This window comes from Aplidium turbinatum, chromosome 6 (assembly GCF_918807975.1).
Source record: "Aplidium turbinatum chromosome 6, kaAplTurb1.1, whole genome shotgun sequence".
Taxonomy (NCBI): Eukaryota; Metazoa; Chordata; class Ascidiacea; order Aplousobranchia; family Polyclinidae; genus Aplidium; species Aplidium turbinatum.
Window position 1 is genome coordinate 6,548,204 of NC_137477.1, and position 18,107 is coordinate 6,566,310.

Consider the following 18,107-nt stretch of genomic DNA (forward strand, 5'->3'; position numbering starts at 1 on the left):
TGTCACCAGCCGCCTTCAAATACCGCTTCACTGCAGATTTGTAAACTTTGTCTGTCGCCTTGGCTTGCCTTCGAATCACATCTGTAATAATACAATATGAGCTCTCTGTGAAAACAATTTCGCTCACAATAACAACTTAATTACACTACTAACTCATTATTAGGGATCGAACCGATGGCAAGTATCCTTAACCTGCATGAGGACATGAGCGGGGTTCATTACAATAAACTGTATAAACCCCCCTATGACGTAGCAAGACGGGTAGTAATATAAAAAATTGTAATTAGGGAACGTTCAAATATTGCGTAACGCCTTCGAGGGGGGGGGGGGTTATGTAAAGCGTCACGTTAGCGTCACATCGGTGGGAGAGGGGGTTTAATATAATTCATCAGTGATAATACTCAGCATTATTGAAACATCTTTTGTGATAAGGTGCTGCTGAAACCCGTGTTTTATCCTGCAACAACAACCACGCATGTGATATTGGGAAGGCATGGCTAAATAGTAGAAACTGATATAACTTATTACAGGACGTTGTCACATTTTAACGTTTATATTACAGAAAAATATTCCATTCCTTGATAAATCGTCCAACTTGTCAATCCTCAGTTGATTTGATTTATATTAATAAAAACAAAGAAGCCTGGCATTTTCCACCATCGTACTGTAGTATGCATGGTGTTAGCAATAGCATTGCAGCACTTATTACTGACGGTAGCTCGTAAAACTACTTAAATATACAATTATATAAATACAAACTTACCAAATTACATTTTTTTATTTTCAGATCAAGAAAGGCAGTTTTTTCGTTTTTTCCACTTCAATTAAACTGAGCGGCCAGATCGTAATTCATTAAAAGTCGCATAACTCTCCACACAGTTTCCGTACAATCATTTCATCCAACCGTTGTTATTTTCCATCGCTGTTAAATGAACATCCACACGTTACTCAATAGTCAGTTTAGATCAGAACAAGGTAACAAGCGAAGTCTAGATCGTGAACACAAACCAAACAACCACACGTTCTATATATTGGTTAATCGTTAGGTTATTCTTTAAAAATCATCATAAATTGGTTTAATAAACATGATTCTATTTTACAAACTAAAGTATTTCTGCACACAAAATGTATGTGGAAGCATTTAGAGCAAAACAAACAAGTTTTAAAAATTGAAACTGAGCAGTTGAATAATTAAAAGCCCAGACAGCAAAATCTGTCATTTTTACATTGGTTCAATGTCCGCAGACGTCACATCAATGTAAAAATGACGGGTTTTGCTGTCTGGGAGGTTCTAATCTTTTTTGAGTATGATTTACTGTAGTTACCACCTGCAAAGCGAAAACAAACATGTAACTAATATGACAACAGTTGGTTTGGTTTGGTTTTTGAATCTTTATCCTCGGACTGACAAAGCCTTGATAGGTTATTCCTGGTACTTGTTCGCATACTTGTAGAGGCTCTTGACGCAGGGCCGGTTACCGAGATTGGCAGAGTGAAGTTTTCCGATTGTTGAAGTGTTGTTGCCGAGAAATTATTCCATTCACTAGGTGCCGCTGAATGGAGAGCAGTCCTGAAATGCGTTGCTCAAGCGCACACCCCGAGAGTCGAACCAGCGCCGCCTTTATAGGTGCAATAACAAATATTTTGTCAACAGGTCATGTTAAAATTTAACTGATCGGTTGTTGCATGACATAAGACTGGTGTAGCCATGTCGGAATAGGATTGCATGTAGCTATTCCGACATGGCCTACCACACATGTACAGTAGCTTGTGGCATAAAACTGTATAACAAATGAGTACAGTGACTTACAATAGCTGCCAAAACATCCGCATCTTCTTCTAACTTTTCTTCCAGATCAAAAATAGAGAGTTTGTTAGCTTGCTTAAATCTTCATGTAATTAAGGTTAAAACACAACAGACTAGGACACAGTTCCCTCTTTCGACACTTTCTTACATGCTGTAGGCGTAACCGGGTACAGCAAAATAAGTGCAAAGTAAGCTTTATTGTCCAGCAGTCTACCACTCTACCCAATAACTGAGCAAGCGCAAAAGACAATTAATCAGACAAACAGGCTCTTCAAATCAAATCAACCGCGTGTTTGAAATGGCACGTGACTTCAATCAAGCGCAACTAAACGGTATGATGGCGAAATTTTTCTAATCCAGCGCGAAGCTCGGCCTTTCGTACGAAACCAACACCATCTGACGAAACTCGACGGCGCGTTGCCAGCGGAAAGCGAGCGAAAATCGGAAGCGCGTCTCTCGCTCGAAAGTCGACGGCGCGAAGCTAGCAGAAAACGCTCACATTGGCGACATCGAAAATCGTTAGCTGTAGGACAGCGCCTGACTGGCGAATATCGTCATGACTTTAAAGAAAAAAAATCATGACGATATTCGCCAGTGAGGCGCTGTCCTACAGCTAACGATTTTCGATGTCGCCAATGTGAGCGCTTGTCGCCCTGATGACGCCAGCTGCACGCCGACTATTGCTACCTGGGACTGTATCAACTAACCTGCATGACCAAAATTACCAAGGTTTATGGCAATTTTTATGCAATATCTACATCAATCCCCTCTAACCTTAAGATAGGCCTAGATTGTATTGGGCAAAGTCAATGATGTGATAGTTAGGGTAAATGTTCCCTCAAGATTTTGACAAGTCTGCTAGTGCCCCAAAATTTAATTGCTATGGGAAAAATAGCAAACTTAAAAGTATTGGCATATAGGCTAGGCTATGTGCCCAAAAAGGTTGCATTAGGCTATGCTTTACAGATAATAATTCAATATCTTTTATAAATTAATTCAATAAACGGTTTGTGTATCAGACATAACTGGTAGGCTATGCCACAGTTTTATAAAATGCCATACCCCAATGCTTTAGGAGGGTCTTCCAGAAGGAGCAACTACTTGAAGTAGGCTAGTGGAATTTGGCCTACTAATCTGACAATATACTTGTTTACATAAAGGGCATTCGTTTGCAGTGTTGTACGCGTCATTGAAATATATTGACGGCGTCAGCGTCAGCGCGAATTGCCTAAAAACTTGACGGCGTAAAGTACTGCGTAAGCTCTTAAAGAAATTGACGGCGTCAGCGTCAGCGCTAATTTCTAGCGCTATTTTTTGCCAGCGTCTTATAAAACGGAAATATCTCAACCAAGTTTAGACTAACAATAGCTAGGCCTATAAATAAAGAGCAGGTAGGCCTATTATGTTTTGAGACTGTGTTGTAATTAGCTACTTAACTTATTAGTAGGGCCATTTTAATTTGATCCAGCCTAAAAAAAAATTTCTGACTTTATTTTTATCAAATTTTGATTTTATTTTGAACTAACGAAATTGCTTATTTATAGAGGGTACAGTTCTTTCTTGAATTGATACCACTTAGCCTACCAAAACATAATGATGTGTCGATTTCAGACCCAAACGTAATAGCCTACTTTGTTGAAAAATCAAGGTGTTTTATGGATTATAAAAAGTTCGTTGTGTTTTATAGCGATAGGAAAATCTCCACAAATCTAACTTTTGCTGAAGACAGAAGACGATTTAGCTTGCTTAGGCATTTTTGTACTACAGAATGTCATTAGGCTAGGCTATTCCTAACATCAAAACTGTTGATCTTCGAAAAGACCATATTTGTGAAGAGGGAGTGTTTCATAAAAATTATATAACGACGTAACAATGAATAAATAAAGGACAATTTGCGATAAAAGTTACTGCTGATCCGTGGTCATTGTGACATATTCCTGCTTTTATGGGTTAATATGGTTTAATTGTGTCGCAGTTCCTGATTTGCAATGCTTCCACGAGGATTTTGACAAAAATTACTCTCTAGAAACACAGAATTAAGTTTGTTAAAAGCCATAATTTGACAAATTTCGACTTTATTATCAATTTTGACTTTATTTTGACCTATAAACTTCTTAGAAACAGTCCCTTAGGTGCTGAAAACAACTTTATTCTTTGATTTGTGGATAAACGAAGTCCTTAAAAAATTTTGACTTTATTGACTTTTGCGGGCCCTGCTTATTAGTATTTCCTTGCAGAAAAACAAGCATTTCAAAACGTTTGTCTGACAATCTGCTGCGTTTGGGACGCGTATTGTCCTTTCCAAGTGAAAACATGCGTTCCATAGCAGCGCTGGTTGGTATTGGTGTGTTGTATTTCAAAAACAAGTTGAAAACGTTTAGGCTACTCGAAAAGGTATCACTGTTCCAAGCGTGCTGTGAATCCTGTGATAGTTTAGCATGTATAAATATTTTAGCGAGGTCCACTGCATCAATATCGCTCTTTTCAGGGGCATAAAGCTCTTGAAATAAAGTATCTTCAACGTCCGCGATGCCATTCATGGATTTTTCGCTTTCTGTCTCTGATCCCTCGTTCTCAATACATGTGTGATCACCATTTGGCGAACTTCTTCCGCGTGTATTCCAGGGAGCCATTCCAACCAACGCAAAAGCCGGTAATTCGGATGAGTCGCGTTGGCCAGAATACATTGTGAAACTCTTATTGTGTAACGAGATTTTCCATGAAAAAAAAAATGACGCATAGCGCTTGACGCTTAAAATCGGCAAAATAGTTGACGGCGCTATCACTTCCGTCAACTGAAAAATGAATTGACGGCGTCAACGTACAACACTGTTCGTTTGTGTGATGTATTTTATTGTGGACGGTAATACTCACTGCCAGTTTTTTTTTTAAGGTTTGCTCGTGACCGCTAAGTAGTTTTAAAAGACCGCAAGTGTTTCATTTAAATACCAAAAATAGCCATATTTGCTTAAGACGTAGCAAGAAACAACCATTACTTTTCTACTGTAGTTGCAAGTCCAAATTTTGGGAAACCGCTGGAGAAATAAATTTGGGGGACCGTTTCGGTCCCCCAAAACACCTTTAAAAAAACACTGCTCCCTGCTTTGCTCATGAACATTTATTTCCTGATTTTTCTGCTTGAATACAGCCATGCATCAACTAACCTGCTGGACTGCAATGTGTGTATCAACTAACCTTTTCGAAAGGTTAGTTGATACATTGTAGAATGTTGTATTCCAAGGCGCATAAACTGATTGCTATTTAAATGCAAGGAGCCAAACTTGGCGAAAAAGTAACCCTATAAATGAGCTTTCATATGCACCTAAAGTTGCGTCGCTACACCTAGCGTTTCGTAAAAAAACGCATTTTATGTAAAATTTGTATCAACTAACCTGCCTTTGCCCTTGTAATGTAGAATGTAAAGGCTTTGAATCACTGACGTAGGCCCGGTCGCGAACTTTTTACCCACAAACTTTCTGTGTCATTTGCATATTTCTGTAAGTGTAGCCATTACTGGCTGTTTTTACCGATTCATCTCTTTCGCGCGTTTTTCAAAGTCAGCAGCCAGTTTACGCCCTCCAGGTCCAAATCTAAACATTGATCTTGACAAAAAACGAAGCTTGGAGACACACCGAGTCAAGTCAAGTTTAAAAAAGTTGAGAAAAGAAACTGATTCTGGTCATTCCAAAAGTAAGATTTTCCAAACTGATTAAGAATTAACCCTACTTGTTCTTCGATGGGCGTCGAACCGTTGTCCTCACGAACATAACGCACAAGATGAAGCCATTGAACTAAACACGCCAACGAAAAATTGTTTGCGTTCACACGGTATTAATACAAACTCTATGCGAAGTAACCGACAGATAAATTTACCGCACGCGGTAACCAATAATGGTACACCTCCGAAATATATAAATGAGACAGAAAGTTCTTGGAAAAAAAAATTTGCGGCCCGGTCACGGAGATTGACTGAGTGAAGTTTCCGATATTTGAAGTCATGTTGCCAGGGAATTATGCCATCCATTAGATGCCACTGAATGGAGAGCAGTCCTTAAAGTGCGTTGCTCAGTGCACACCTCGAGAGTCGAACCAGTGCCGGTTGACCTTGAAGCTTTTTGGTTCCAGAAGTCACGCGCTAACCAACTGGGCTATAGGTCATAGGGGAGGACTTAAAAAGTTTGAAAGGGTTAGGGTAAGGATGGGAAAACTTTATCATCAGCTACAACAAGGCACTCTGTTCTACTTGTACCTAGCGTTGAAATAAAGTTCTCCCGTCCTTATTAGGCTACAGCATATTATCGCGAGGCTACGCTCATTTCATACTGCTGAATGTATGAAACGATGTCACTCCAGTAAAGTTAGGCTTTCAAGTGCAGTTTAATCATTCGCCAATAAAGCAGTGTGGATGTGTTATGTGTACACACAGTAGCCTACTGTAGTTATAAACACTGAAAGTCGGAAAAGATTTAGACATGAACAATTGAACATTGAACAACGCCAGTGGTAGTTGAAGCAATTGGCATAGAAACACTATTCGAACGATGAAAATGAACATTGCAATTACAGTTTCAACTGTTCAGCAAAATGGTGATATATTTCATCCAAAGAGTTGTCGTTGCTAAACAGAATACCATCCGACATTGCATTCGGGGAATCAATATTGCATGTCAAAGTTTCGGCCACGACTGGTTCGATGATCATTCCTACCGGAAGGGAAGAATTGTGGGAAGAAGGATCCTTCCCAAGTGATAGAATGACACCACAAATTGGCCGTTTTTTTCGAATACCAAAGCGGTAGTTGTACACTTGCAAAATATAGTTCGAATAAGAAAATAAAACGGTTTCTTGGTTTCTATTCATTTTCTTGAAACTTTCCCCTTCACAATCACAATTTGAGTAATTTACAAAAACCTTTGCTTTTCTCGTGCCGTATAGGCAAAAACCATCCGATTTTAACGCTAGACCATCAGTAAGACATCGTAACGCCAATTCGACGTCGCTATTACATCCGTTGTATTCAGGAAGTGAGACTGTATTCCAATCATCTCGATTGGTTATTCGAACCATGTCATTGGACACAAAACGATAGCCATGGGCGAAGTCAATTTCTTTTTGTTCCACGCGGACATTATCATACACTAGATTGAAATGAAACTTGGACAACTTGGAACCTGCAGAAAAACATACAAATCAAGACAGATATGGGCGCGGGGATGTAGCCTACTTTACCCGCTAAAACATTGCATTTAATACCTGTCCTACAATTATATTAGCGTACAAACGCCTATACCCACAGTGGTAGCCTAATATACAGTCTACTGTATACGTTATCCATTTAATTTTTATATGCCGCTGTTAAGTTATTAGTAGTTAATAGGCTAATTCGGGTAGCCTATTCGGTAACTGAATATTGAACATTTTATTGGCGAAACATTTAGCTACAATGAAACGTAAACTAGGCTAGAATCAGCTTACAAATTGCTCCTAAAAAGCTTTACGTACAGTAGTAGTAATATTGAACATTTTATTGATGAAACACTTAGCTACAATGAAACGTAACTTAGGCGACAACCTAAAAGCTTACAAATTGCCGATAAAAAGTTTTACGTACAATCGACTCCATTTTCCTTGAGAAAATCTTCAAGTGATGGTTGTTGTTGTTGCTGAGCCTCCGAAACCTCAAGTGATCCTACGGATAAAATTACGTTATCAAAGGTGCACGGACTTCGCTTAAGAAGCAGAGCTTCAAATATCGGCCTGGCGACTTTTTTACAAATAGAGCTTGTAGTAGATTACACAGTCAATTGTTGAATCGTAATATTTTTTGGTGCTGACAAAAAGCACCTAAGGGGAAACCTGTGTAATTTGCTACCATGTGTAATTTGAACCACCCCCTCTAGGTTGGCACTAATGAATCAAAAAAAAGTTCTTTAACCGCTGCAATTAAGTAACTTATTAATGCCAGATAGGCAATTAGGCATGCGTTTATTTTTTGCAAATGGTAACAGTTTTGCAAAACATAACTACGGCATTAGGTCTGTAACATGTTTGAATGCACGAAGAAGTGTAAGGCGCATTCCGAATCCTCAATAAATACAAAAAAAAATATTTCTAGCTTAGTCAAACAGTTCCAGCTGCACTTGTTTTCTGTGCATGTTATTTGCCAAATCATACCTGACAGAAATCTAATATAAAAAATGCTGCACGCACGTACTTTACTGGTCGTCGGACCAATCGGCAAGCGACAAATCAGCAATTACATTTCAGCTACTGTCAAGTCAGCAAATGAGATTTACGTGCTTCGGACTTGCTTGGTCATCGCTAGCTAAAAAACTGAATTTGCCGACTTGTGACATGCCAAGTTTCGGCTTGCTCAGTTGTTACTTTCTCAGTTTCATCATTTACCAATTTTGAAGGTGGGCTTTTTGCTTCAAAGATTGACATATTTTTGGCGATGAGAAACAGACCGTAGAAGTTATTAAGATCGCAGGGCTGTGGTGTCGGGCAAACATTATACGATTCCGACTCCTGGGGTTTGCGTCAGTGGTTCAAAGCTTCTACAAGTATACAAAACTGCCAGGATTAAGCTCTCAAAGAAGCATTCACAGTCCGAAGATGAAGATTCAATCAATCCTCGCTTTATAACTGGTTTTCAGTGTTGTGGTTTTCGTTATAATTCGGCTTTAGTGTTGCCAGATTTTTTTTTTGTTTCACTTTAAGATGTGAACGAAATTGAAACGGCGACTTTTATAAAACTAACAAGAACAAACACTCCATGTAGGCTACTGGTGAAGTTGTAGAGCTCAATACGGAGAACAAGAAAAAAACGTTTTAAAAAACATTGCAAACAAAATTTTTATTGTTTATCGTTTTGCATCCAGTCGGAGTTGGGGCTTTTTTGACGACTCCGACTCTGGATACACCAAAATCGTTCCGACTCCACAGCCCTGCAAGATTGTATCATTCTCTATCTATCAAAATGAACAGACTGTCTGCATGTCTTGAACGATGAAATTAAACAATGGTTGTTTTCTGGTATGTTGGAATAAAAGCTGGTTGGTCGCTTTTCGGAATATTCCGAAAAGATATCACTAACCTGGGTTGGTAAAGAGATAGACTACGGAAAAAAGTCTCAAGTAAACGATCAATGGTTAGGTTTAAGTGCTTTGGTTTTTAGCTAAATGATAAAAATTCACATACAGTGTAGAAAAATATTACAGCCAACCCACACTACAGATTATTATAGCGGGCAGTACTCATACTACAGTAGCCTACCTAGATTTATACCATGTGGATCTGACGTGTCTGGGTGCTGATGAGAGCTAAAGTCATTCATATCACAAGCAGGAGAATCATAGATTGGTTCCATGGCACTGGCCTGAATATATGCAAAACATTAAAACACAGGTTTGGCTTTCAAACAACTTAAACAATATTATATTGTAAACTTTCAATCATAGATTATCCTACAAAGTTGCAATTATGTGGACGGGCTTGTTTTCGGTGATCAACTGAGCTTGAGCAATGGTTTACAGAGTGGGCAAAAGTGATGAACCATTTTCAAGATAAGATCACGCTTTATCATCGAATCACTAAAATCACATAAATACAAATCATACCACGTATTAATTGCACTATTTGTCATTGTTGTTTGTGCACTATTGTATAAGTTATTATTATTTACCTGATCCAGATATGCATACATGTTACACATCCATATTGAGTTACAACGAAAAAATGAAAAATACACGTAGGCTACAGGGAAAGACCTACAAACATAAGCATAGGTAGTGCAAAAGTGCATATCTTGGATAATAACACTTTACCACTACTATAAGCAGTGGCGCGGGAACTATTCTTCTCTAGGGGGGGCTGAAGCTGCCGTAGTGTTGTGAGCTTCGCCCCCCAGACCCCCTTATGTAGAAGAACATTTAAAAGCTCTTAGTGGGTATATCGGTCCCCTACAGTGTGTAATAAGACGCCAAAAACACACACATTGTAAGTTGCAAGAAACGAAGAACAACAACAACAAAAGTAGCGTTCAGGAAATTTAAATGAAAACGAACAAATTAGAAAGTGATATGAAAACGACAGTTTGTGAAAATGAGTTCTCACACGCTTCCGGAGATTGCTTTTCGCTCAGGATTTTCTCTATGAGCTGTGCCATGAGTTTTTTGACATCGACAGTGTTCAAAATGTTTTGGTGGACATGCATCAACGCAAGACGATTTTTGTGTCATTGAGCTTCTCAACCACGTTTTCAGGCGCAATAGAGCAGAAAAAGAACGTTCTGATGATGCAGCTGAAACCGGGAGGCAAAGGCAGAGCTCCACAACTTTTCACGTTTCTTTAAAAAGATCTAGTCTTCGAGGGTTTAGTTGCGATAATATCTCAGCAACCTTTTTAACGGAGTTGGCGATTTTTCCACTTACAATTACAACATCGCTGAGCAAGGTAAGTTCCGTTTTTAGGCGATCGTTTCTGATGGCATCGGGTAAGCTGATCTCAGTATCAGATCCTCCCTCACCGTTTGCACAGCTCAGAAGGGCCTTCTTTATGTTGGCTGCTGCAAGCAGATCCACTTGGTCGAATCTTCGATCAAGCTCAGCTTGAACAAAATTAAGGGCTTCGATGTAGCCTATTGCCGTTTCCACGCTCCTTCTCCCGCAGACGACAAACCATCCGATTCTTCGGTACCCGGACATTTTGCCGAAAGGACATTTTGCCGAAAGACATTTTGCCGAAAGACATTTTGCCGAAAGGACATTTTGCCGAAACTCATTTTGCCATAAGGACTAATTGCCGAAATTATACAAACGTACTATATGTATTATCATAACCTAATAACGCATAAATATCATTCACAAACAATTAATCCTTTTGGCAATTTGTCTTTTCGGCAAAATGTCCTTTCGGCAAAATGTCTTTCGGCAAAATGTCCTTTCGGCAAAATGTCCGTGCACGGATTCTTCTGTGTTTCGAAATCTTGCTAGAGTTTTGCTCACTTGGGGATTCTTTGGCGTCTTTAGGTTATTGCAGACACAAAGACGTTCGCTGCTTCCACAAGCATGGAAACGGATTAATCTTTTCTGAGATTTTTGATCCGTTTGCGGAAAATGGTGATGATCCAAAGATGAAGCAGAGATCTTCTTGTTTTGGAGCTGTCTTGCGACGGCTTCTGCAAACTGAAAAACTTCACCGCTGCAGGTAATCGCAAAATAAAGCCACATCATGCGTGCTTATTTTACCAAGCTGAATATCTTTGCACGTGCGTCTCCTGTCATTGCACTATCTTCTGGCATGTGGGTCAGACATTGCAACAGCCAAATAGGGTAGGGTAGCACTTAACAACATGAGCAAGGGCAGAAGCACGAACGCACCAACGAGTAGGAAACAAAACCAACAAATTGCAGGCAACTTCATCGGAACCAAAAAGCGACATAAACAAAGATTTACGTTTAGACGATTCACGAATTACAACTGCAATACTTTGAACGAAGTTTAAGGCATCGGCAATAAGCCTCACCTCCTTTACAACGTCTTGCAAAATCAAATCGAGAGCATGATTACTGCAGTGAACGTATAGGCTAACGATCCAGGGCATAATGATTTAAGTTTGGCCCACACTCCGTTATAACAACCAGATCTCTTGCTGTTTTATGCTGCAAAGTGGATATTGCAGAATGATGTCCAATAAACGATGGACCGCCGTGTTAGTAAGGAGGATGGCTGGTACCGCTACTGCGAGGTATTATAGCTCCCTGTGATTGACGACTCTTATTGCGAATGATGAGCGCGACCACACGTAACAGGAACTCGATTCATCGTAGCAATTATTGCTCGAATAATTTTCTGAAAATATGTTATGTACCTTGAATTTTCAGAATTTTCTAGGGGGGGCTGCAGCAATTTTGCAAATTTCCAGGGGGGGGCTGAAATAGTTCTAGGGGGGGCTGAAGCCCCTTGAGCACCACTTCTTCCCGCGCCCTTGACTATAAGTACATCTCAATCTTCCTTGTACAACAATTTACAAGTAACATCATAAAATTTCGACCTTAGATAAACATTAGCATTAAGCTGGGAACAAATTTGAGTATTTTTGGAGTCTGAACAGCGTAACAGAAAATTATATAGATTTTTTTCTCAGCATAGCTTTGATAGTTAGATACGTTACAACGAACTTGGTGAGTGCTCACACTTTTATGAAACTTACAACATTGTTTGAGTTAAACAGTTCATCAATGTTGTCCATTGAAAAATCTGTTTGGCTGTCAGTTGTCAGGTCCATACTCTGTGAGCTTTCTGGAGTATCTTGTGTTGAATTACCTCTCGATGACTTTTTCTTTTTTTGCTTTTTTTCTACAAGACAAAAATAGGGCTGAAAAAATGCAGTTGCTTGTTAAACCATAGGCTATATCTACATCATAGTACGTTTTGGTGTAAATTAGGCAAAACAGGAAATTTTCCTAAAAATATGATGCCTAAGTAATTTGTATCTGACCAAGATCTATAAAGACGTCATTCATGTCGCATAGAAAAAAACGTTAGAATAAAAGCGGTTTATTATTTGTAACACCTTGTGATGTTTGTAACTAACATATCTGCCTGTAAACAATCTCATTCAATTTTTAAAGCATAAAAAACTAACATGAAACAATTAATTTACTCAGCAGGGAGAGAAAAATACATCACACTTGAAGATGAATCTAAGAACGAAATATATATATTTGATCAGTTTGTAAATAACAGTGATATTTATTACATTTGCTATTAAACTAAAGTGGTCTTTATGTCAATTGACAATACTATATTTGTCAAAAAAATGTATGTGTTGGTGACATTATCAAGTTCACCTCTACCAGACCGAATTGCTTTCACTTAAAAATTACAATCAATACTTAAATTAAACAACATAAAGACCTTTCTTTAACAGGCAAATGCATGCTGGTTTGCTTATAGATCTTGGATACCTTGGGTTTCTTTTGGTGTCAACAACCTATAGATTCTGTAGTTTCCAGATTGTTTCTTTGTACGTTTATCTCTCAATTCTTCATAATAGTTTGACTGTCTCATTGCATCACCAAATGTTTGTTTAACTTTTGAATATGTGGGTGTAACACCATTGTTGCTTCCTGGGCTCACCCAAGCCTTTAAACAAGTTCATTTTACATATAAATATTCAAATCCAGTAGGCTTTTATTTTGTTCAACAAGTAGCAAATCTAGAAAAAATACCTTAGCAGGCACAAACGTTTCAAATATTCCAAGAGAAAGGATAATTTAAAATTTGAGACTTGAAAAAGCACGTAGCGTTGGGGATTTGCTTACAAACAATTGACAAATGCTACCTTCTTTTGATCGACTTTTGCATATTTTGTGGCCCAACACACTGCCGTTTCATTCAAGGGGTACACTTGAGTATTTGTAGAAATTCAATTTAGAAGGTTTGGTTTAAAATTCATGCTCATGTTTAAATCACTTTTTGCTTGTTCAATGTTCGTGAAAGATTGATGAGTGGGACTAGATCAAGGGTCTCAAATATGAGGGTCTCCCAACCTACGGGGTGATGATGAAATGTATGTGATGGGATAGAAGTTAGTAGCAAATTGATTGGAACACCTGGTTAATCTGATCAAAAAATAAAGAGCCCAAAATGTAGATACTAAACTCGTGTTCAACAATTATTCATGCTTTTAATAGCACTGCCACTGAAGATGAAGACAGTTTAGTTTTAGAAACGTTTTCTGAACATGAGTTTAGTATACGTACATTTTGGGATCTTCGTTTTCTGATTAGATTGAAGTTGTTTAAGAGTTTTGCTATCTTTGCAGTAGAAATAGCAAGGATACGTACATTAAAGAATTGTTACGCTCACTCTATAGCAGAAAGCTGTCTTACAGATAAAATAGAAGGTCGTGCAAGGTGTGTGAAAAGAGTAATGTGTAACTAAATGTTGGGCAATGAAGATAGGTAATAAGATATCAAGCTGAGTGCAAATGATAGAAATGAGAATCGTTTGAATGATGTGTGGCAAATATTTTTTGACAAAGTTAACAATTATATCTTGAGAGAGTGAACAGATGTTAAGGATATTGAGTTTTACTTACATGGATATCATCTGGGATGGGGTGAAAAAGCACAACTATGCTTGCAACACCATTAGTATTAGTAGGCTATATGGGTTGGGCCACGACCTACTAGAACACGGCCAAATATGTTGCTATTTGAGAAAATTTCTAAGAGTCTGAATTGTTACAATCATAGCTATGACAAACCTGTCATTTTCCCATTTCCAGAAGTAAGTAAAATAAGGAATATTTGCACCCAGACATATGTTTGGCTTGTTTTGACGGAGATTAGATATGTATGTTAAGCACAATTTATGCAATAATAATGTAAAACATGTAAGACTTTCTAACTGCATCCTGGGGTTAGTCTCATCATACAGTTTTTTGTATAGCAGAATCTTTTGCAAATAGCCATATTTTACTTGCGAAATTAACCTTGGCGAAAAACAAAACGAACTAAAGTTTAAATTGGCACATCAAATGAACAACTTACAACATAGAATCCACAAAAAAAATCATTGATATTTTTTATGGAACATAGAATTGCACCAAAAGCGATACACCAAACCATACTACCTCCCGGGTACAGTTGGAAAGTCTTACATATTACATTATTATTGTGTAAATTGTGCTCAAGGTACATACCTAATCTCCGGTTAAACAAGCCAAACATATGTCTGGGTGCAAATATTGCTTATTTTACTTACTTCTGGAAATGGGAAGATAACAGGTTTGTCATAGCTATGATTGTAACAATTCAGACTCTTAAAAATTTCCTCAAATAGCAACATATTTGGCCGTGTTCTAGTAGGTCGTGGTTGGGCATCTTGATCGAATGTATAAGAATATTTTAGCAAAGCGACTTTCATAAAAGATAGTGGTGGGAAAAATAATAAATGGAAAAAAACATGGGAAGACACTGTAAAGGATGATCTGACAAACAAAAACTTAAAAATTGAAGATGTCAACAATACAAAGTCTGAATAAAAGAGTTGGTGCACATAACCCTGATGTTTCATGTTGAAGACCAGGCTTCTTTGAAGAGAGAGAGAAACCTTTTATTTTGTCTGCTGCGAAATAGTATACGGTACAAATATAAACCGGTACAAATATATTCAACAACAGACAGGAAGCAGCGAAAGACTCTATTAGTCATCGAGTCAGCTGATTCCCGTGTTTTTAATGTGACAAATGTAAAGCATCGGCATTACGTTGCAAACAAGATAAGCATAAGTTACGCAAAAATGTAAACAAAAAAGTAGATTCCTGTGGTTTCATTGTAACATCAAAAAATATCATGCCCTACAAAAGTAAGTTAGTATGAGAAAAAAAAACACCTATGCAAAAACAACAACTGTTAACTGCTAGCATAAAGGACGAAGCAAAAACACTAAAAGTACTTTAACAAAATCAGTCAGCTAATAGGCCGACTTGAGTACAGTTAATAAGATTGCAGTCGTTAATAAGTAGTACGTAGCACAAGTTCGTGAGTAGTAAGCCTATACGTATAGTAATAACAATGTTCAATCCTAAAAAATCGTCAACGTTGTGACAATAAAAACAATCACGGACTAAGTTCATTCATATAATAAATTTTTAGTTTTTTTGTGAAAGTTTTAATACTCGTAGTCCCAGAGAAAACAAGAAATTAAAGCAATAGACTAGGCTATATGCTTTTCTGTTGTAAAGTGTTGTAAAGATAGGCCTAATTGTAATTGTACATTATTATTAATATTCCCAGATTAATGAAATAAAGCTACATTACAAATAAATTTACATATCATAATTCATAACAAATGTGCCATATATCACAAGCTTATTTAAGATCAAATTAATAAAATTAAGTTGAAGTGGATTAACATTTTTTGTAATGGTAGACTAGGCCTACCTGAAACAATTTAGAGCAGTCTTCCCAACCGGGTGATTGGAAATCAGCCCATAAGATTTTTATTGTTTGCTCTTCCTTAGATTGCCATGTTACGGCTTCAAAGTCATTAAGATTTGCTCTCTCCACCAACCAAAATCTTAAGGGATAGCGGTGCTCCTCACACTGATCTTGCAACATTGTGCTTTAAAACAGATTTGACAAAGAGTAATATCATACAATGATGACAAAACGTTATTAAAATTTATTAAGCAAAAGCAAATTAACTTTCTAAATGAAATTAAAATGTGCTAGTGATAAATGAAAACTTCTATATTTTACTAAAGTTGTGGTGATGTTAACAATAGGGCCAAAGAAGAAGATCAAAATACTTTCAGCCAACAAATTCACTTTACTACTGGCTAAGACTTAGAAGCTACTTTACTAAAACTTGGATGAAAAACTAAATTATATAAAATGCGGTTCCTAAGCTTTTTCTTTTTTGTTGGTTCCTCAAAATGCCTGCTGTCCTGCCCCAATTCTCGCCAAGCTTGTCAATTCTCGAGTTGAAAAAAGGTTACTGTGTTGCTTCCTCTGTTGAAACTGTACTTCTATGCTAGGGGAATTCCAAAGTGCAAAAATGTTGCACTTTTTTATTATGAGTTTCATTTCCATGTCGGTATATTTTTGTTTGTGACAATGACATCAAAAACCGCATACCAAGAGCATGTTAAACGCCTCCCACCCCCCTGCCAGGGCTATATAAAGTTTAAATAAATTATTTGGGTTGGCAGGATTATATAAAAAAACTCCTAAATCTTCCAGAAATATATTGAATTGTAATAGCTTGATCCAATATCCTCAATTTAAATAGGCTATCCTTTCGGCAAATTTAAAAAAATGAAATGATTCGATTTTAAGAAAATTATCGTACACCAGTGTAAACGAAGGTATACGTAAGATGCCTTGAGACCTGCAGTTCTAATAACCCAAGAAATAATTTTGTAGATATTGCTGAGAGAAGGATATCAAAGATTCACTTGATCGCTCATGTGTGGCGTTCGTTTCTCATGTGAAAGAAAACTACCGCGCGATACCCATTTTTGTCAACAAGTCTGACAAAAGCAATTAATAAGGCTTGATCATGTTTTTGTTTTGCGCTCATTGCGATAACTCAGCCTATAGTCTAATGTAGCCTCCTACACTATTCATTCACAAATGCAACACAACAGACAGTAGAAAGCAACAACAACGAATAGTTATCGCATCCGCTGTTCTCATTATTTTGGCATGCCATTAGACCGAAGTGTCTTGCCGAGATAATTACCTCATCGTGCAAGCGTTTTCAAACGTCGACAGCAATTTTTTCCTTAGAGAATAACACCAAGTTTTTTCCAGTCAGGCAAAAATGTCTTTTCTGACTTGTAACCACGTCTACAATCAATATGATTGTATTCATAAACTTACGTGACGTCATGAACTCACGACCAAGAAAAACAACTGATTGAAGATTCCAGCAGTTGCGCTCAGAAACAGTTCTTCCTGCTTCAAATTTAAAAACAACAATGAAATCCTATAATTTGTCATGATTGAAAGATGATTTACGAAACTTCCTCTGAAAATTATAATCCACCAATACCATGCGCCTCTCAAGAGCACATGCCGCAACTGTTTAATTAAATGATCTTCTACCTTGTTTGGAAATCGCTGATGACAAATAAACGCAGGCTATTATTTTTTTTATTTCAGGACTGTTTCTTTATTTATGCAAATGTTTGGGAAATCCCCATCTCGTCGAAATTATTCAGTTTGGTTCCTCCATCTGGGACCTGGGTTTGGGAATGAAGATAAATACTTGGTAGCCTATAGATGTTATTGATAGCCTGTAGTCTCTGCACACATAAAAGTCAATGTTTTTTAATTGAATAATTTGTGTGTACAATGATTTGATAATGTTTACGAATAGTTAACTATAGGCCAACACCTGAAATGTTGTATATTAGGGTGGTAAAGGCTATGCAGTGTCCAATTCAATTATTTTTATTTCTGACCATCACACCAAAAACAATACACGTCAACATAGCAAAGGTCTAGAAAAAGTTAGAAGTGGCAAAACGCAAATGTTATATCGTACTTAAGGCCAAAATAAGTAGCCTAATTAAGTACACGGTTGCTATACCTTCAAAAAAAAATTAAGATAAAAAGGAAAATTACAAACAAAAATGAAAATAACAACATATATCCAGGCTATAGCTTTATAAGCCCTTATAGCTTGTAGCTGATATTTTCAAGATTTGTATAAATAAAGACTTGTTATAAAGATCAGCCATCATGCGTTATCAAGAGTGTGCTGATGGCCGTGAAGATAG

The 18,107-nt window shown here is 37.5% G+C and overlaps 1 protein-coding gene across 3 annotated transcripts; it reads right to left on the reverse strand.

Annotated features, from left to right (window-relative positions):
- Window positions 1–6,164: 6,164 nt before the first annotated feature.
- On the reverse strand, window positions 6,165–17,094 carry LOC145772789 (uncharacterized). Of its 3 annotated transcripts, none has more exons than XM_082584668.1 (7): window positions 17,066–17,094; window positions 15,763–15,943; window positions 12,778–12,955; window positions 12,021–12,166; window positions 9,095–9,185; window positions 7,419–7,496; window positions 6,165–6,978 (listed from the first exon to the last, which is right to left on the reverse strand). In XM_082584668.1, the coding sequence occupies exons 1-7, from the start codon at window positions 17,068–17,070 to the stop codon at window positions 6,368–6,370; spliced, it is 1,290 nt and encodes a 429-aa protein (XP_082440794.1). In that variant the 5' UTR covers window positions 17,071–17,094; the 3' UTR covers window positions 6,165–6,367. The 3 variants fall into 3 exon arrangements, with proteins under 3 accessions (XP_082440794.1, XP_082440792.1, XP_082440793.1); XM_082584666.1 differs by having other exon boundaries at window positions 9,083–9,185; XM_082584667.1 differs by lacking the exon at window positions 17,066–17,094 and having other exon boundaries at window positions 9,083–9,185; window positions 15,763–16,384.
- Window positions 17,095–18,107: the final 1,013 nt, after the last annotated feature.